The 21,635-nt window shown below is 48.0% G+C and overlaps 1 protein-coding gene across 1 annotated transcript in view; it reads left to right on the top strand.

The window, feature by feature from the left end:
• Positions 1 to 21,635, top strand: part of Cacna2d3 (calcium voltage-gated channel auxiliary subunit alpha2delta 3) — an 812,900-nt gene that overhangs the window by 727,934 nt on the left and 63,331 nt on the right. Inside the window, 4 exon segments of the mRNA XM_040747790.1 lie at positions 1,399 to 1,460; positions 2,559 to 2,603; positions 11,407 to 11,469; positions 13,625 to 13,695. Coding sequence (XP_040603724.1) covers positions 1,399 to 1,460; positions 2,559 to 2,603; positions 11,407 to 11,469; positions 13,625 to 13,695 — 241 coding nt within the window.

The following is a 21,635-nucleotide window of genomic DNA, read 5'->3' as shown; positions in this document are numbered from 1 at the left end:
AAGTCAGGTTTTATTTGAAATGCTACAAATGTCCCCCAGACTCCAAGATCAGTATCCTTCAGGCATTCTCTGGTCTTTGCTTCGAGGCCAGGATGGGGAAGCTCAACTGCATAATCTCACCAGGCGCCCAACACCAAACGTTGTAGGTCAATAGAGCCAAGGTATTAAAGACTCCAGAACAGATATCATGTGTGTGTGTGTGTGTATAGCCTTTATAAAAACTATCCCTCCATCTACATACACCTCTAGAAGTCTGAGCCACATGAACTTGGCAGGGAGAAGAAGATACTCCTGGTATCAGTGCATTTCCTTAGAGCTCCTCAGGGGTTTCATTCTGTTGGGAAGCATGTGCGAACAATGATCATTACTCAGAGACCTCTATCACCTGTGAGATTTTCTAACTACTTGTGCTTCCTCTTGGTGCTGTTGCTGTATAGTTTGAAGTTACAACTGGTGTCGAAGAAAAGATAAATGTCACACAGACAATGTGCAGACAATAATGGCAAACCCTGGAAAGACCATGCACACCAGACCCGTGTGCAGAACTGCACCAGGGTACATGCTTCCTACACACACACACACACACACACACCACCAGTCCACTCCTGTAAAGCATCATTACCATCTGATGATATTTGGCTTCTGACCATTTTGCTTTCAGAGTTACTCTGTCCTGGCTTTCTGGAGGGAGGGGGGATGTGACAGGCCTGTTCGTGTGCTAGTTGTAAGCCCCGCCCCCAAAGGCCACTGCCTAAAGTTTCCTTCCTCTCAGTAGCTGTCGCTGCAGCCCGCCTTTACTGTTGTGTTCGAAAGTTAGGAAGATTTCCACAGACACACTGAGCTGTACATTCTGTCCACTTCCTGGAGAAAGAAGTGCATTGGGATGTGGACACTAGGGGGCCGGTGAAGCCAGGTCACATCAGAGTAAAGGGACTCCCTTGCAAATACCAGCCTCATGATGGCTGCCTTTCAGATTCTGTACCTCAAAACTAACAAACAGAAACACCATGCAGAATATATTGAGTTCTGAAAGAAACAGCTGAGAAGGGAAGAGATACTTAGTTAGCTTCTCGATACTTTCATGACCCGTGTCAGCTTGGGCTGGTGCTACAAACAGATATAATTTAGAAAAGCACGCTGAAGTGATACCGCTTTAAAGAACACCCACACCGAGGTCAGGCTGTGACTGAGTTTTGAGTGCAGGGACCCTTGAGACGCCCTTACCTGCAAGAAGAACTAATAGTCGGAGCTGCAAGGGCCATAGATGTAGGGTTCACCGTCAGTTCTCCCCTGGAAATCTCATGTCAGACCTCGCCGTGACGGACAGTCTCCAACGACAATCTTAAACTGTTGTGTAAGGGATCTCTGATGCTTTGCTTTATTTATAATCTGTCCCAGCTGTAGGCATCCAGATGAAACTTGAATTCTTCCAGAGGAAGTTCTGGACTGCCAGCAGACAGGTAAGTTCTAATGGCCATCTCGAAGCCTTAGCTGCACTGTTGTTACCCAGGTGTCTCCATATGGGGAGCTGGGGCAAACAGCACAGATTTCTGATAAATGTTTGTAAAATGAATCGCCAGCTCCTCAGATTACCATTCATCTCACAGGAAAATCCGGGCTGTCAGCATGTTAGACACCGCATGCTGGGCAAAGCAGGGGATTTGCTCCTACGGACTGTTGGAATTATGAGATCAAGGGAGTGACTTTACAAAAAGGAGTTTCTCTCTTAATATTGGAGCCCTTTGCTATTCCAGGGAGACTTTATTCTAATCACATTGTGATGTCCAGCTAGTTATTTGTGCTTCTTCTTATAGCATTGTAGAAGGCCACCATATGGCCTCTCTGTCAAAGCATGCATCTGCCTTTCTGGCCAAACTTCGAGGGACTATTGCACCTTGGGAAATCCAGGGCATTCTGGCCCTTTTCTGTGCTCAGTGAGCTAAGACATTCCAGGGTTGTCCGTCCAGTATTCGACGGAAAAGGCAGCCACTAAGTTGCTTCCATCTGTCCAGTTCTAAAAGTTAGAAGTATATTTCCAACGGAAATGAAGTCAGCACACAAACCGGCAAACGAGCAACTCCACATTTAATGTGCACTCTTCGCAATATGGACTCAACCTAGAGACCCATCCAAGGATGGATGCGTAAGGAGCTTATCATTTCTTAAATTATGATATGATAGGAAACTACAAACTAAGAACATAAACAAGAGTTTCCTTTTAAAGTCATTGAGAAATAGCTTTAAATTAAATAATGACATAATTATATCTTTTGTAACAAAAGATCTGAGATCTTTAAGCGATATCATCAGTGTTGAATGACAACATAAATTAAGACGGATGGAAAAGAGCCAGCCCTCCCCACATTGCATCTTTTATACTGTGATTCTGGATTCACACTGTCTCTAGAGAGCACGGCCAAGTCTCATCTGAAATTCTCCCTTTGGATGAAACCTGGTTCTTGCTTCACAGGCCAAGGCCTCCATAGCCAAGCAGCAGCTTCAGCAAATGCTAGGGTGACCCAGTAACGTGGTTCCCTTCTTCCTCCCCCCCCCCACAGTGTGCCTCCCTGGACGGGAAATGCTCCATAAGCTGCGATGACGAGGTAAGGTGACCTCCTGGTCATGTTTCTGGCCAGAGGGAAGTAAGTATCAGACAGTGCATTTTAACAGAAGGAATGCTGCTGTGACTACAGCCAGGTCTGACACGTTACTGTGGGCCAGCCTCCAGGGAAAGAGAGAGAGAATCAGACAGACACAGCAGACTCAGAGACAGAGACAGACAGACAGACAGACAGACAGAGACAGAGAGAGAGAGAGCACATTTGTTTCATGCCCTATCCCCCACCCCCAATTACATAGTTTGTCTCTGAGAGCCAGGGAAATAAGCTTTAGACACTCCCTGGACTGTGGTATTGGAATGTTGGTGTTTTATTTATAGAAAGTGATATACATTGCTCCCAGTTGTCAATATCACATTAGAGTTCCCTCTAGCGTCACCCTCAGAATGCTAGGTGACCAGGGTGGAACTAACTGTTGGCTCTATTTAAAGGTAAGGGAATCAAAGGTGAATCAGGCCAAGGTAGTGTATAGCTGTAATCCCAGAACCCATCCTAGAGGTGGTGGCAGGAGGGGCATCCTAAACTAAGGCCAGCCTGGTTTGTATAGAGACCTCCTGGCCAGCCAGGACCATTTAGTGAGACCCTGGCAGAAAGGGCTGGGCAGAGGAAAGAAAAGAAAATGAGAAGAAAACCAAAGATGAGGTAAACGAGTGATTTGGTTCATGTCATTAGCAAGCTGCAAATCTGGAATTAAAAACTCTGAAATTCACAGTTTTTCATTCAGACATACCTACTTCAACCTAAGATTCCTCTACCTTTTTCCCTCTCTCCCTCTCTCCTTTGGAGGGAGGAATTTGAATCACTTGGGTCAGCAATGGAAGAACTTAGTGTGTCACCGTCATAAGCCTGCCCATTGGACCGAATCACGGTGGCCTTTCTGCATCTCCTTAGATTGCCTCTCCCTCTTTCTGCTTTAGCCAAACATCAGTCAATCCACAAGTAGACTTTAAAATCAGATATTTACAGTCCTTCTGGTTACCACAAGGATTTCAGGAATGTTTACCAAACATAGTTTCAACCCAGAAAACATGGGTTAGGAATAGAGTTTTAAAAAGTAGGCAAATGGAAAACAAGAACATAAATATAAAAGGGAGTCCAGGCCAGAGGTAGAGCAAAAAGGGAGTTTGGTTCCTAGTGGTCTAGCTGCCAGCTTAAAAGAGAAATTGTTATCATAACACTCCCATTGTATGAATCACCACATGACCATCTCTACAGAGCAAAAACCAATCTGCTGTGTTTCCAGCAGAAGTCTGACTTTGATCGATCATCAGATCAGAAATCATTTTCCCTGAGGAATGATCAACACCCTTTTCAGTAGGCTTGGGGATATCTTTCCATAGGGTAGTCACAGGGGACAAGGGGACTCGACCTTCCCCTCTGCCTTTAAGACACATTGGCATGTTAGTACAAGCCGTTGGGCTGAACTCTATCCCCTTGCATGTCCCTGGAGGACTCAGATGGCACTAAAGGCTGTATCACAGGCTATGGTGAGTATTATTGCAAATCCAAGCTACAGTGAGAGAAAGAATGGTTGGTTGGCTAGCCGGATGGAAGAATGGATGCTAGTTTGGAAACTTGGTCAGAGGAGTTGGGTGGTTGGCTACACATGTGCAGAATTGTTTAAATGATTTTATTAATGAGAGAGGTAGCATTTCTCTGTACAACTCACGCCACCTAGGTGGAGTCCCCACATAAAGACAAGTGAAGACAGATCTCCGCCTGGGCTTGGAAACACCCATTGTGTTGGTTGCTCCCTGACTGGTAGTGTGGGTGGTGTAGCATGGTCCTTAAAGGCACAAGCCATGGAGTTAGACTGTTAGGATTCCAACTATGACTCTGAAAGTAGGTGGCGATGTGACCTTGGGCAATTTTCCAAACCTTTCTTTGCCCAGCTTCTTCAACCACACAGTAGGCATAGAAATATCCAGAGCTGCAGTGATGAATGCCGGGGGAAAAAGGAAAGACTCTGTCATGTCTTGTAGGAAAAGGCATACACTCACTACTGCTAGCCCTGAACCAAACATTCACCAAACTGTTCTTCTCATTGAGTGGTGACTCACCTGGGCCTGAAGTCCCAGGAGGCAGTGGTGTGCACACTAAGGCATGGAAAACACAAGCTGCATTGCCCTCATTAGTACCATGATCATTCTCTTGTGCCCATGAGCGATGCCCATGTCCTAAAGGGTCACGTACTTTGAAAAGTAAGCCTTAAATTGGTCTTCCCCACCTTTTGTGTAAATTAGATCTGATGCTTACGCCCCAGTCTGCACTATGAAATTTTCATTCATTTTGCTTTTAACTACTAAGTCTTGGCTCTAGGCGACCCCTTGACATAGCTTTAAGTGAGAAAGCTAGCCCCAACTTCCGCTTAGACCCAATGCCATGCTTTCAGCAGACAGCAGCCAATATGACTCTCTTCATGACATTCAATAAGGCCAGTGGGGCTGTCTCCTGTCCCTTTTTCTTTCATGGCTGACCTCAAATCATCAACTACCCCGTTAAAATTAACTCCAAAGCTTCTGTCTATGTTGCCACACTGAGAATGGTCCACTTTCTCAGACTGATCAGACACACATTGGCTGAGCGATCCTGTAATATCTCTGTCTCCCCATGAACACACTCTGGGACCCAGAAAGCGTGTGCTGTCAGGGTGACTGGGTGTGTGCACAGACACACTTCTACCTTGCAGGAGGGTTACGTCTTCGGGTTGCCCTGAAGTGCTGGGAGCATGTGTCTGGCAGGACCCAGTCATGGGGATGAGGAAGAGTTATAAGGAGCTCTGTTCCATCCATGGCCGATGTCCACTTCAGAGCCTTTGACAGAACTCTTCAGACACTTGCATGTCTTCATGAGATGTTGGCTGGGTCCTTCTTGGGAGTAAGTACCTGGATGACCTCAAAGAGAGAACAGGAAGGTTGCCTCCACAGTACCCGCTGGATAGCGGGAGAGATACACATATGACTTTCACCAATCAGGATATGCACTATCAAAGATGCTTATACACGCACTGGTCAGAGACAGCATTCAGATCAACAGAACATGGAGAAAGAAAGGACGATTGGAAGTGATTCCTAATACATGGAAAGGGACGTCAGGCAGACAACACTCCTGCAAGGGCACCAAGGTAACAAAGAAGACATGATTGGCATTGAGGACAGAAAGGCCATGCTCACTCCCATTCCTATATGACCCAGCAGTACAGACACTTTCCCGGCTCCCACCTTTTCATCAACTCCATCACTACGGACAATACCAGTATTCTTCAAGGACAGAGGAAGGCTAATGGCTGTCCTGTGAGAGGTCAATATCTCCATGATAAATGTAACTCATTGCTCCTTCCAAAGAGACAGAGATTGGTGTGGGTTATGAATCGCTAAGACTTTTTGAGTCTTGGCAGGAATTTCTTCTGGCGTATGAAATATCCTGTGAATGGTGACAGCATCAGACAGGGTACATCCAAACAACTGCACACCTCCATACCTAGAATCACCCAGGCTGCTGAGTCCATAGGCCAGAGAATTGTTTAATAGCTAGTGTAAGAAGGGACATAGATGAATCTTACCAGACATAGCGTTGCACTTACCTCTTTGTAAGCCATGATTTTTTAAAAGATTTTTTCTTCCTCTATGTCTCTGTCTCTTTGTGTGTATGTGTGTGTGTGTGTGTATGTACGTGAATGCATGTAAACTGAAGGCTCTTTTCTATGTTAGAATTCATCTTGGCTTGGTCTTCTACTTTATTCGCTGAGGTATGGTCTCTCAACCAAACTTAGGGCTCACTGATATGGGCAGTCTCCCAAGCCAGCTAGCTCTTCCCACTTGGCCTCTGCCTTCTGAGGCTGGAATTATATAAGCTTACGTGCCTACCCGGCATTTGCTTGGGTTCTGGGGAATCTGAAACCCCCCCCCCAGCATGTAAAGCAAGCACTCTAACTGCTGTACCTTCTCCACAGCCCAAAATTAGCTATCTTGATTTGATAGTTGGTCTATAATGAGAAGACACACACAGCAAGTGATGGGGAAGGCAAGGGCAGTTTGTTTCACAGTGACACACTAGGGATCTGGTTGGGAGACCTGGAGAAAAAGGTACTAAGGATCGACACTTCTGTGTGCCACAGACTCAGGAATCCAGGCTTCACCTCAGATACAAGATCCCTCTCATTCTCTCTGTCTCTCTGTCTCTGTCTCTCTCTCTCTCACACACACACATACACACACACACACACACCAAAATTGCAATGCTGCACACAGTGCACAGTGCTGAGCTCTTAAGTCAATTCCACCAGTCAAAACAAACAGAAGGCATCTCCCAAAACAAACAGTGGAGAGCCCTGCCCCCACTCTGTTAGAAACTGGCACTGCTACAGAAAAGGACACACTAACCAGTCTTTACTGATGGGTGGATAGTATACATTGTTTTCACTGATGGGTGGATAGTATACATTGTTTAAGGTCTTGCTCACCACCCGCCTTCCTTCACATGGCCATCCCATCCCACAGGGCCTTCTCACTCCCCCATTGAATGGCAGTGGCTGCCTTACCACTTCCTACAATACCCCCCCCCCCCACTGTTCAAGGTCACACCGATAGCAGCAATCAGAGCCTCTGATTCCAAAGTTCCTGTCTCAGCCCCAAGCTTGATCGTGCCTTCCAGGGAATTCTGGAGTTGGCACTGTGCCTTCCTTTCCTTCCAGCCTGCAGCTTCTGAGTCCCAGCACCAGGATGTTGTTGTAAAAGCTGTGTGTGTGCCTCAGTCAACTTGAATCAAACGCTCTGAGCGATTAAAATAAACAAACCGACAGAACCTTCTTTCTGCCTCCTTCCTATCTCCACATTTTAAGACCAGCCTCATCCAGCAATGTCCAAATACTGCTGGGGAGCACATATTATCCTATGTGAGATCTTAAAGCTCTTGGTATCCCCAAGCCTTCATCCTGTTAGTAGACCCTTAGGGACATGGTGACTTGTAGACATCTTCCAAGATACCAGGGTTCTTTTAGGGGGAGTGACATGAAGAGGTTAAGCTAGGGAAACACTCCCTAGTTCTTTTCACCAGAAAGGCAATTGAATCATATTTATCAGAGGTGGCAAAAATGGAGGGTTTCATCCCAGCTCTTCCCCACACCTAGTACTGGACACACTCATTCCTAGTGTAGTTTCCAGGCTGCTGCACCCCTTGGCCATAATTTAAGCCCTGGGCTGTTTGGAGAGCTTGTCTGGGGAGTCGTATGGCCATGAAAATTGCCTTTCAGCATTTAAAGATAGACAGTATAGATAGCAGTGCCTGACCTCAAAACGTAATGACACCTGCATGATTCAGTGGCCTGGCTCTCTATCAATGAGCGATACCAACCGAGTGACTCAGCTGCTCTGGTCTGTGACTTCCTTTGTGATTTGTCAGCCCCATGGTTAGCAGTACTTGCTTCTAGCCTAATGAGGTGGCCAAGTCTTTTTATATTCAGCAGAACCTTGAGATTCACACTTGACCATAAACAAGTCCAACAAGGCATGCCCCCTGCTGCCAGCTCCTACCCTGGTATCCTCACAGAACAGGGAAAAGGTGCACCTAAAAATGGTAACAGGATACATGGTCCGAGGAGGAAACATTCTCAGTACAGAGGAAACAGATATACCCAGCAGTGCACACCAACTAGAGTATAGCATGTGATGCTTTTTTGGAGACCTAGCAGCTGGGACCTCCTGGTTCCTTCTGTCCCTATCTGATAGAGTGTAGACTACATCTGACCATGATCTGGGGACCAGTTAACCTTCCATAGATTCTAGCCTATCTTTGGCTTCTATGCTTTCCTCTGTAGCCTATTCCTCAGCCAGTATGGTAGGTACACACAGAAAACCCCTTAGCTATATCTAAGTGCTCTCTTAGGTTCATATGTTAGCTTAAGATTTGCTGGGCTCATGGAGGTCAGCGGGGTCATTCCCACCTGACCCAACAGACCCAAGCACCAGTCACTTTTGGAATTTTGCTTGTTTTCAACTGTAACACTCCAAGCACTTGGTGTGGAGATGGTCTGAGTCTTCTGCTTTTGTTAAGGTCTTTAAGTTAATTGCTCTGTGGTTACGCTGGCAGACCAGATCTGCCTTGGCTATCTATAGCTTAAGCATTTTTTATCTTCAAAGAAAACCTTCCATGAGCAAGCAGGACCTAAGGCCCTGACTCTGTCCTTCAGAAGGAGGAGTAGCCAGCCAGTAGTCGGAACCAAAGGTCTGAGGTCACAGTGCACCGGATTTAGATTCCACAAGCTTATGTGTGACCTTAGCCTCTGTTTTCTTCTCTGTCCAAGGGGACCTTTCATTCCTGGCCATCTGAATGAGGACAGCCATCTGAATGACTGTCTTAAGTGAGGAGGGCTCACCTTTCCTCTTCCTGCTCTTCCTCTCCCTCCTCCCCCACTATTTCCTCTATTTTCCTCCCCCTCCTTGTCTTTACAACCATATTTTAAGAAAAGAATCCTTCCTATGACAGTTGCAGTATCTTCAACAAGGCTTGCCATTCCTCTCTTTGTGGATCGTTCATTCTTTTTTTAATGTAAATTTTAAAGTGGAGGGAGCTGAGGACATGGACTCCACGGGGTAAGACAGCTCACTGTGCAAGTATGAAGATCTGAGTTTCAAATCCCAGCACCCGTATCAGAAGTCAAGCTGGGAGCCATGGTGGAGACAGGCTGGACCTTCCTAGGCCACCAGCCTAGACAGCATAGCAAACTTCTGGTTTGGTGAGAGACCTGTCTCAAGACAACACGGCAGAGAGCAGTACCGCCCTCTGGCCTGGGTGTGCATGTGCGCATGGCCCATATAAACATAGCCCATACCACAGACACTAAGCTAAGAAGCAGCTTTCACCTGAGATGTAGAAGTCTCACTGTTCTTTCTATTCCAGAAGAGTGGGGGGGGGGGGGGGGGAGGGATGGCACCTTGGGAGGAACCTGTCACATGCCTAAGATGTTAGAGTCCCACTTTTTTTCCAGCTAACGCTGGCCATTGTGAGGTCAACAAAAAGCCAGGTTTGGCAAGAACCAGGTGTTTTCATCTGATGACGAGTCTTAGTGAGAATTTGTTCCAAGGAAGAATTATGGAAAAATGTTTATTTTTAAGAGTTGGGTATAGCTGCAACTCTCCCGTGCTCAGTACACATTAACCGACTGGACTGAATGGCATGGGCTAAATGCTTTGGGGGTATCTATATTTGCAAAATGAACGTCGTGGCATTGGGGTTAGTAAGGACGTGTGCCCAATATTAACAGAGTTGTCACTCACGGCTAACTACTGTGATCGCAGGGCTGATGTTTAAAATACCTTTCTATAACAATGGACACGCAAAAGCACAGCCACTTACAGAATATTGGACTCTACAACCTGGGTTTGTAATTGTCTTCACTTAAACAGATTTCTGCTAAATTTAAAAATAAATCTGCATAAAGATTGTGGCCACCATCTCAGAAGTCCAGCTTTAGGAGATCGCTCCTTTAATGCTGTCTGCTGAGAAGCCCTAGAGTTTATTGTGAAAGTTTATTGGGGAAGTGTCCCCAAGACCAAGAGCTTTGGCAGAGAACACAAGTGTGATCAGGCAGGAAGCATCTCTGACCCCTTGGATGAATGAAGCCAAACTCTGCGTTCATCTAAGTATCCATGCCTGCTTTAATCCCAGCACTCTGGAAGCAGAGGCAGGCGGATCTCTGTGAGTTCCAGGTCAGCCTGGTCTTATAAGAGCAAGTCCCATGACAGCCAGGGATACACAAAGAAACCCTGTTTCAAAAAACAAAACAAACAAAAGAGAGCTCTGGCTGTACCCTCATGTCCTGTCCACTCCCCAAGGCTCACCAGCCCAGAGCTAGAAGTGTAAGCCAAGTCACTCTGGCTCCCTCACTGCTATCCTTTCATGCCTGACAAAACCACCCTGTGCCTAGGCCAGTGTCCCAGCACACACAGGCCTGGTGGTGGCCTGGAGCTAAGCGGAATTTAGCTCAGGGTAAAGATATGTTACAAATTAAACGTTGCCGTCGGTATGTAAAGCTGCAATAAATAGAAACTGAGTTACATCAAGGACGGAATTAAGCCTTAAGTTTAAACTCCACAGCACTGTAATTAAATCTTCGCCTGTAGCAAGCCATTGGGGGAGATTAAAGGAGCGAGCGAGCGTGGGGGAAGCAGGGGTTTGTCTGCCTTACCTCGCTCCCCACAATTTATAAGTCTGAGCTACCAAAAGCGGGCGGCCCTGCCCCCACATCCAGCCCCCAATTAAAGACACAGTTTGAAAACCTTTAGGAGGCCTGAGGGGCCCCTTTTACAGAAGGCTGCCCCTTCCCCCATGCCTCAGTCCATGAACAAATTAAAAAGTATTACCTGGTCCCCTGATGGTCCCCTGAGCTGACACGGTGTTTTCATTAATACATCATTAGAGTAATTTCATTGTGCTGGCATTTGGGTTTCCAAACAGCCAGCATTGCTGCTGCTTTGAATGAAAGACTGCAGGCCTCTGAACACTTTCTTCCTGGGAAACAGTCAGATGTGCTAAAGGGGAGACAGAAGAGACCTATCAACCCATCGCTCTCGTGCATACCCATTTTATCCCTGTCCCAGTCTCCCTAGGCTGGTTCCCTTGTTTGTTCCCTTAGTTTTGCAGAGTCAACCCTGGGGTTAGTTTAACCATGACCCTAACCCCCCTTCCCCACCCCCACAAAAGGGGGTTGTTCTCCGAGTCTGGAAACACGTCGCTCTGTGTAAAAGCTGTCTGAGGCCTGAAGGTGAAGTGTGTGTTCTGATTTTTCTAGACTGTGAACTGTTACCTCATAGACAATAATGGATTCATTCTGGTGTCTGAAGACTACACACAGGTGAGTGAGGGAAAGCTCTCTCTCAACCCTTGAGAGGGGATCAGATGGCTCTTGGCCTGGGGTGGGGACAAACTATGGAGTTAAGACTTGGAGGTAATGGTCTATAGCTCAGAGGCAATAGTTAGATTGTAAAACTCATTTCTCTCAGAATGTCACAGCCTACCTCTCAGCAGCCCTCAGGGCGTTTTCACCTCCTGGTGTGGGGCTGGCACAGCGGCAGAGCCTAGGGGCTGTTTCCCGGTAGTCATAAATGTCAAACTTTGCCTCAGAGTTGTTTGAGCTACAGAAGACATTTTGCCTGAGGTCCAGTGAATAAATCACTTGCTCAAGAGTTCAAATCCCCAGGGCCAATGCAAAACCCGGTGCGTGGCATGCGTCTGAAGTCACAGTGCTCCCTTGGTAAGATGGGTGGCAGAGACAGGAACTCCTGGCAGTTTGTGACTAACAAAGAATGGTAGTCTGGACAAGATAAAAGGCAGTCATCAATATCCCAGATTTCCGTTTTTCACCATCTGTGTTTCACCATGTGTGTACATGCAGGCATATACATACAACACACACACACACATACCTGCACACGTATATACATGCACATACACACAAGCACGCACGCACGCACACACACACACACACACACACACACACACACACACACACACACACACCACCACCACCACCAACAACAACTTTTTTTTTGGGGGGGGGAATTCAAGACAGGGTTTCTCTATGGTTTTGGAGCCTGTCCTGGAACTAGCTCTTGTAGACCAGGCTGGTTTCGAACCCACGGAGATCCACCTGCCTCTGCCTCCCCAGTGCTGGGATTAGGGGCGTTCACCACCACTGCCCGGCAGTCTCCCGTTTTTACTTTGATGCTTTCTACACATTCTACCACTCAGTCCGGAAAGAAAAGAGACATGGATCCTGGTGCTTGTTTTAGTTTCTCTCTCTCTCTCTTGGCAAATACATACATAACTAAAATACACACACACACACACACACACACACACACACACACACACACACACTCATTGCCTATAAACCCTGGAAAGTAAGGTCAAGGTCACTAAGCTAACTACAATGGAATTGGGGCTTGGTTAACACCCTGCCTAAGGAATGAATGTGACCACGATCTGACTGACTGTAATGCCCCCTCTCTCCCCTCATCTGCTCCCCACCGCTCACCGCAGGGTGCTAGCAGAAGCCGGCTGCTGCCACAAGCCTTGCTCTTTTACAGTTTTTGTGTCCTCACCCATGGATACTTCTATCCTAGTGATTCCAGAGGCTGCATGCAGGATGATGTTAATCGTTCATTCTACCATGCACTTTGTAAACCTCATCACAGCAAGAGTTAGACATGCCAAAGCTTTAGCCTAGCAATGGCCTGAAGACAGCACCAGGAGCAGGGAAAGGCCATTAGAGGCACGATTAGATGTGTTGTCTCCCCAAGGAGCTGGGCAGTCTTATTCCTAGTCACCAGATTAATGAAAATGAGAACATGCTTCAGAAAGTGATTTTGAGAAAGGATGCGTTGTGAGAGGGCTCAGGAAGTGGACTCTTGTATCTTCCTAAGCAGATCATCTCAGTATTATAAACCATTGTTTTTATTAGAGCTTAGGAAGCACTTCCAGGTTCTCATCATTTTGTCTGTAGGAAGTAGCATTTTCATCAGCAGGGATGATGTCCAGATTAATGCCTATCCTGTCCAAGGGTGTGTGTGTGTGTGTGTGTGTGTGTGTGTGTGTGTGTGTGCGCGCGCGCGCACGCGTTCTTGTGTACACACGTGTTTTAGCTTCTGCACTGAGCACGTTGTGCAACACCCCCTGTGCATTGTGGAGACTTCCTATCTGCTCACTGGTTTTATTACCTCACAGCTACTGGGACTGTTACAGTCATTCTTATTTTTCTGTAATAGAAGTCCTAAAAAGCTGCCTCAGAGAGAGAGAGAGAGGGAGAGGGAGGAAGGGAGGGAGGGAGGGAGGGAGAGAGAGAGACAGACAGACAGAGAGAGACAGAGACAGAGACAGAGACAGAGAGAGAGAGACAGAGAGAGAGAGAGAGAGAGAGAGAGAGAGAGAGAGAGAGAGAGAGAGAGAGAGAGAGTCTGCCTGCCGCTGTATTTCTATCCTTCCTCCTGTGCCTTCTTGTCTTCCCACAGACTGGAGATTTCTTTGGAGAGGTGGAGGGCGCTGTGATGAACAAGTTGTTGGCAATGGGCTCCTTTAAAAGGTAAGGGCTTCGTAGTGCTCTCAGTTTACCTGAGTAAAATAAACAAAGGTCAAATAAAGCAGCCCAGGACTGACAGTTCAGAACTCTACTCTGAGATTTCACACCTTGCAGGGGTACTGGTCTTTCTGGTTGAGCTCATCACAAGCTTTCTGTCTGTTCAGCATGGGGTTCACCAGAGGCCAGTGCTGGATAGAGAGTCGACACAGTCACCAGCAAAGGGAGGAAAGCTCCTGCCCGAGCAGAAAAGAGGGATGGGTTTGTCTCGCAAGCCTGGGCCACTAGAAGTTGAGGGTTCAGGAATGGAAGGTGATATTTTCTGAGATTTCCTGATACAATTTGGAAATCAAGGAAAGCTTTCTCAGCCTTTTCCTGACCAAGGTCCACTGAAGTCCTCTCCTAGAGACATGAATGTTGGTGACTTTCGTAGGGATTGGGTCAGGTTAATCAGACTGTCACCCTGGGCAGAGGCTGGGTAGCACAGCTTCCCCTTGGCCCCTGCTCCTGTTTCTGGGAATGCCAACGGCCTGTGAAGGAAACCTTGTTGGGTTGTCAGGAGCTCTCCTAGAATTTGTTCCTGGCCTTGGCCTCCCAGAAGGAGTGAGGGCCTTTGAAGTAGAGATCTTGTGGATATTTCTGAGGCTCTTAAGTCTGCAATAGCAGGAAGTGTAAGGATGGCCCTGCAGCTCTCCCGCCGGATCCATGGCACCTCCACGCCAGGCTCCCTCACGACATTTCCTGTAGCTGAGTGGTGAGGAAGTGCCAGCTTGGGAAATCAGACTTGGAAGCCAGTCAACAAGACAACCGAGCACTGTGCTAAGAGCAGGGAATTAATCAAAGGATGAGCCCGCGTGTGAAACTGGCAGCTTCCAGTACCTGGGGCTCCGTAGCTTATTCGTGCCAGGAAGGGATGCAGGAGGAAAGGTGCTGCAAAAAATCGGCCTAAGGCCAGCATTTCCATTGTCTCCAACACTCACCCGGCCTGAGGCCTGACTAACGAAGATTTGTACTTCTGGCCAACTCCAGCTCAGGAACTCAAGGGTTCCTTCTCACCTGAGCCTGGCTTGGAGCTGTTTTGCAATTTTCTGTGGCTCCTGCGAGTTTTCCAAAATAACTCCCTGGGTGGACGGTCAGCCATCGATGGATCGGGGCACGGCGCTTCCGCCCACCTTTCGGTCACTGTGTACATCTGTGTGATGTCAACTTGGTTTTCAGCTCTGGGGGTGGGGTGGGGTGGGGCATGAGACACAAGATGAAGGATAATGGTGCATGTGTCTCTCATTTGAAAGTGTATTTCTCAACTTCTTTAACAACTGCCACCACCCCTCCTCCCTTTCCTGGATGTTTGTTCTAAACTGGTGGGAGAAAGAGAAAAGTCCCAATGGGATTTGAAGGGTCTGGTCTTCTCCTTGGTGTGGGGTTAGTATGGTTAGCATGAATCTACGGCTTCCTCTCGTTGTCACACACTAGCCAACGTCTTCGAGAAAAAGGAAGGGGCCGCAAGCCTGCCCGAGCCAGCGTAGCAACTGCTGCTCTCTAGGAGCTACACGTCAAGACCCGCATGCCTCTTCAGAGGGGCCCCCTTCCCCCGGAGCCAAGTGAACAATGAGGAGATGGCTTTGGGGGTCACAGGGACTAAGGTCAAAGCCAGGCTCCAACACGCACCAGCCGTATGACTTAGAACGTGTCAACTGACTTCGCCGAGCTTGAGTTCTTGGTGTGGTGCGCGAAGAATATTAGTAATCCCTCCCAAGGGCGGACGGCAGAGGTGGTGAGATGACGCTCTCAGCCCATGCCTAGTGTCTCCTACGGGACTGGGAATTGCTGACTGCTGCTGGGATGGTTGTTGATCTTGGCTCAGCCATGCCTTTGCTGGCTGCGTGGCACTGGTTGATGTCCCCTTCTCTGACACCTGGTGATGGCTCTCTATCACATGAGTGCCATGGTCCTTGAAACCAGACACAGGTTCCCGTGACCTTTCCCCATTCCTTGTCTTCTGAAGGAATGGGACTGACAACTGTTCCATTCAGGAAGGATGTTTATTTTCAGAAAGAGTGGAAGGGAGTAGCTTTCTGGGCTTCTGGGATAGAAACCCCCTGATAAGCTGTGTAGGAACCCATCTTTGGGGGGAACCTCAGTCAGATCCAGCTGACTTTCGAGGTTCGTGCCTGAGAGGGGGAGTGTGGATTGAGAAATGGCAGGTAAAGACGCTAAGGAAAAGATAGACACAGATTAGAGTCAGGAGGGTAATCCAGTGACTTCTGTTCTCGTTAAGTTTATTCTTCAACATCCTAATACATCCAAACCAAAGAGGAGGAAAAGGCAAGAGACTTCTTTATCAAGACACAAGGAACAAATAGACTTACTTCCTTAATTTTCCAAGCATTCAGTAGACTAAATCTCTCATTGTCTGGCCTTGAGGCTTAAGGGTAACCACATCTTAGACCAAGGCTCTTGTTATTTAGATAAGACATCCATGACCAAGACCAAACGTCCTACAGTAGCCACACCTTACACCTTTAGGTCTTCTGACTTTAACCTTGGAAGAGTAAGGATAGTTTTAACTCTATGACCCTAAACCAAGATGAAGCAAAGCCATTTTTATGGACCCCGGCAAAGCTGAATCACGCCTACAGAGAGGCACACTTGCTTTGGAGGCACAGTCTACTCTGGTAGGACCCAGGTCAGCGAACTGAGCTCACTCTCTTTTCAGTGCCATGGATGCTGCTGCTGGCACAAGGATTCTCCTTCTGATCGGCCTCTCTGGTTTAATGAGTATCATTCACAAGAGGCAGGGTCACCTCCAGCAGATGGCTGGAAAACAAACCGCTCACACCCCTCCGTCTTTGGCTGTGTCCCTGGTTGGACTCTCAGCTCCTCCCCCTGGGGAGCAATGCTTGCTATAATTCTTTAGACTCAACTGTAACGTACGAAGTAGCACCGAGGAAAGATGCGGAAGACCTGCTGGAGTGTCTGTGAGGGGGGTTTCCAGAGACGGTATTGAGGGCCCTGACCTAGCTGCTGGGTTCATCTCTTGACTGATTCCTAACAGGCACCATTATTAGCAGCTGCTAACAGGCAGGGGGACGGAGCAAGTAGGTCACTGGGGGTCTGTCTCATAGAGTTATTTATGTCTTGCCCTGTTCCCTTCCTGTATTCCTTTGCTGTGCTTCCTAGCTCTCCTAATGTGAACTGCTCTCCTCCGCCACGATGGGCTGACCTTTCTGAAGCCGAGAGCCACAGTAGATCCACCGGCTTACTCCTCTCGGTATTTTGGTTATGGCGATGCAAATACCTGACAGCATGCTTCCCTAAAAGCCAGTGGGTCTTTGCTGTTGCCGTTTTGCCTTCTCACCTGGTGACCCAATGGCCATTGCCTCGGCAGTGCCATCAGAAGGGAAAGACACTTAAGTCGGGGGTCCATGACTTCTTGGGCCTTTGATTTCCGTGAACAACTGAACTGCTTACAAAGATGTCCGATACAGTTCCACAACAGCCCCTGGAGCCCTTTAAGGGCAAAACTCCTTGCTGTTGGTCACTTTAGCTGAGTCTTTGGCCTCAATCTGTCCCACCAGCTGCTCTCTATGACCTAGGGGCCAAGAGGCAAGAACAGATGTATCGGCAGTGTTGGGAAAAGGAAAGAAAGAGAAAATGGCCATCTTGGCTTCCTCCACGCAACTGCCGCAGCTGAGCTGGGTTGGACCAGCGTCTTCCTCCTGGTTTGCTTTTTGTTTCTTTTCTTTCTTTTACCTGCCTTTCTTCTTTCCATTCACCCATTCACGCATCTGTCCATACACCCACCCATCCATCCATCTCTCCATATATCCACCCATCCACCCATCTGTCCATACATCCACCCATCCACCCATCTGTCCATACATCCACCCATCCACCCATCCACCCATCCACCCATCTGTCCATACATCCACCCATCCACCTATCCTTTCCTCTCGCCTTTCCTCTCCTCTCCCTTTCTCCCTCCCGCTCCCTCCTTCCCTTTCCATTCTGTCATTTCACACTATAGCCCAGGCTGGCCTTGATGCCCCAGCCTCCAAAGCGCCGAGATTACAGGTGTGTACCACTCTGACCCGCACACATCACCGTTCTTTAAACCTTCCAACAACTTCATAAAACAGGACCAGCTTCCCAGTAGCAGGGCCAAGGGCAAACTAGAGACGTGGGACCTTTGTTCTACACTTGGTAGACCCTTGTCTGCAGTGCATTTAAGCAAGTGTGACCGTTCATATGTGTAGGACTGTTCAGTGGTTTGGTCTGTAGGCCCATGGCAACAACCTCGGGGATAAAAAAGCCACAGACTCAATCTATGTGTGGAGATGTTAAGTCTTGGGAAGACCAAGAACTCAGCCCAAGTCTCTGTGGCTGAGCTGGATTCCAATGTCCAGTAGTGTGGACAAAGCAAGACTTCTCCGCCCTCTGCCCTCGACCTCAGCATCTAGTGAGTGATATGCAGAGGTGAGGGAAGGTGTTGGCTCAGCGGTGTCTTATCTGGCGAGCAGAAGTTGCAGGCTGGGAGACCAGGTGAGTGATGAGATCACTCAGCTGAAATTCACAAATCTTCAGATCCACCATGCCCGTAGGCTGCACTTTTTTTCCCCCGTCCTTATCTGTCAGTCTGTGCCAGGTCAGCTATTTGAGCTCCAGAGAGCTTCAAACACTTCTTTGTTCACATCACAGAGAGTATGTGGGCTCACGGAATGGTGACTCACTGGGGGGGGGGGTCTTGTCCTGGCTGTTTTCTTTTCCACTCATGCTCTTGTCTAGTAAAAGCCATGAACTTGCATTTCTCAGAATGCATACTCTGTATCTGTCTTTTGTCGTTGTCAGCCATGACCGTGTCCCCTTTTGCAACTACAGTAGAATTCGTGGGTCTCCTCCCTCATTCCTACCTCCAGGGATTCCGATGGAAATTATCAACTATCCATGGAGAGATAAATAATAGTCCCTCGTAGGAAAAAGTTGAAATTTCTTTTGCCATTTGTCCTCCCTTAGTGCTGGGATTACAGGCAGGAGGTCCCATGCCTGGCAGCTCCCAAGCTCTTGATGGTGCCTCTTTGATGCTCTGGTATCAAAGGAAGACTTCATGTTCAACAATAGATTTGCATCTGATGCTCTGGTGTCAAAGGAAGACTTCATGTAGAACAACAGATTTGCAACCACGCGGCTAGGCACAGGTCTCTCAGTCTCTCTGAGGCGAACTTGCTTCGTCAACAGGGATGTTGGGGCATTGCAGAGCTATTATTGCCTAAGAAGGTAAAATCAGCCCTTCAGTAAGGGATCAAACCACTCTTTTCTCATTGGTCACTTAACAAGAAGTCAGGGACCCCACTGTACAGCATGGAGGCTGATGGAGGGGTCTGGACTCTTCAGTGTCTCACAGGAGTAAAACAAATCTAAAATACACCTATGCTCAGGGTGCATCCTGAGAGATCCACCTCACACTGGGGTGTGGAAGGAGCCCCAGCACGTGTGTGCTGTAAGTGTCACCATGGGCTTCTCACGTGCAGCCAAGGTCAAGGCCAGTGTCAAGTTCATGCACCAGTCTCAATGCTCCTGCACAGGCATTGCTGAGCTTTAGCTCTTATTCAATGTCATTATTTTCTTCTTCAGCAAAATGGTCTAAATTTAGGCTCTAAATGAAGTCCTCACATAGCCATAAATATGAGCTGAAAGGGATAAAGTAAGCTATGCCCCCCAACTTGAAAGTATGCTTGTGTTATAGCTTGTTTTCCCAGTCTTGGAATCTGATTGTCACTACAGGACAAACCCCTTGCAGGACACGCACACACACACACACAGAAGCACACACACAGAGACTCACATCCAGAAACATACATATACATCCAGACACACACTCACACATAGGCATACACCCAGACATATACATAGACACACATTTGCACACACACAAAGGCACACACACAGAGACTCACATACAGAAACACACACATACACACACAGAGACACATATCCAGACACACATACACATAGACACAGAGAGAGACAGACACACACACACACACACACACACACACACACACACACGCAGAGACACATATCCAGACACATACACACACACATACACACGCGCGCACACACACACACACACACACACACACAGACACATATCCAGATACACAGACACAGACATACAGAGAGACACATATCCAGACACACACACACACACACACACACAGAGACACATATCCAGATACACATACACATAGACACAGACACAGACATACAGAGAGACACATATCCAGACACACACACACACACACACCCCACTTGGCATGTGGATCATGTCACCAGGCCCAGAGAGGGGTTGGCACATAACCAGCTGCCTCTCTCTGTGTCTCTGGTGCCCTCCTCTTTCCAAGCAAAGCTGTTTAAGCTTATTGCTCCCTGCCCTGCGTACAGCGCCTGGGGTCTCCTTGCCTTCCAGTGCTGTCGCTCCACCCTTCCTTGAGGGAGCTGTCACTGCTGTGACAGAATGCTGACAGAGCCCTTAAAGGAGGAGGGGTAAGGCTGGATGGTGGCTCCAGACCATATGGCAGGGCAGGCACGGTGGCTGCAAGTTTGGTCACAGCAAGTCATGGTGGTGCATCCTGTTCGTGTCTTTCGGGGTCAGGAAGCAAGGCCGAGCTATAACCCTCATGGTCCACTCCTGGTGGCCTATGCCCACCACCTAGGCCTTATGTCCCAGCTAGACCAGGACCCCCCAAACAATGTCACCAGCTACAAACCAATGTTCAAATGCACAAGCCTGAGGGAGACATTTCACATTCAACCCAAACCAGGTAGGATGAGATCCATCTTTCATGCCTATGGTGATTTCCCTCCCAGGCATCCTAATGGGCTTCTGTAAGACACTGGTTCTCAACCTTCCTAATGTTGAGACTCTTCAATACAGCTCCTCATGTTGTGGTGGCCACCCCAACCATGAAACTGTTCTGCTGATGTTACTAACTGTAATGCAAACATCTGTGTTTTCTGACCGTCTTAGGTGACCCCTCTGAAAAGCTGCTTAATGCACATAGGGGTCTCGACCCGCAGGTGGAGAACCACCGCTCTACGATCCGATAAGTAGAGCAAAATATGCAGGAGGGAGCCCAGGCTGCATCTCAGGAAGGGAAGGGCATCGATCCACAGCAGAGTATTTAGCAGATTATCGAAGAAGTGTGGGTCTCCCTTCTTCCCACTCCCTCCTCCAGCAAAGGGTAGAGCATGATTCATCTGAGTCCCACTGAGTCAGACTACAGCTGACATAGGAGGTGCCAATTGTAAGAGGGACAAGTGTGACTCAGGGGGGTGGAGGGAGGAAGGCTGGAACAAGCTCCATGGGGAACCCAAGGAGTTCAACGCAGGTAGGGACTGGGTGCCGAGTAGGTCCACTCCTCGGGACGTTGGTTTGATGCTACCTATCATGTAACAGGATCTGGAGGGTTTTCCCTGTGGGTTCACTCTTACCAAATATTCCTATGGTTTCTGGGAAGACCAAGGCTCATCTTCCTTTCCTTTTCGCCTATCTAATTTTTCTTGTAGCCAGCAAGGTCCATCATGGACGCACTTGGCCTGTAGTTTGCAAGGAAATGCGCTGTGGGCAAACAATTTTAGTGTTTTTAGTGAATTACATTTATTTAGCAGCCTCCCTTTCAAGACTTCTGCTCAAACGGATGCCTTCATTGTACTTCCAAGGCACCCAGGCAAAGTAAACAAGGAACTACCTGGGCAGCGCTTACCAAAAGAGCAGCTAGGCACTGGGAGACCAGCTCTGCCTCCTCCACACCTGCTCTACTCTACGCGGCTCCTCTGAGGAGTGAGCCCAACTTCCAGTGATCGCTACTTCAAGCAGTCCTCAAGGAGTCATCAGTGGCTTCATCTACTGGTGGACTCAGTATTTGGGTGAGGTTCTTGAGGGGGCA

The sequence above is a fragment of the Mesocricetus auratus genome, unplaced genomic scaffold, assembly GCF_017639785.1.
Source record: "Mesocricetus auratus isolate SY011 unplaced genomic scaffold, BCM_Maur_2.0 Super-Scaffold_100006, whole genome shotgun sequence".
Taxonomy (NCBI): Eukaryota; Metazoa; Chordata; class Mammalia; order Rodentia; family Cricetidae; genus Mesocricetus; species Mesocricetus auratus.
This window is presented reverse-complemented; position numbering and strand designations above follow the sequence as displayed.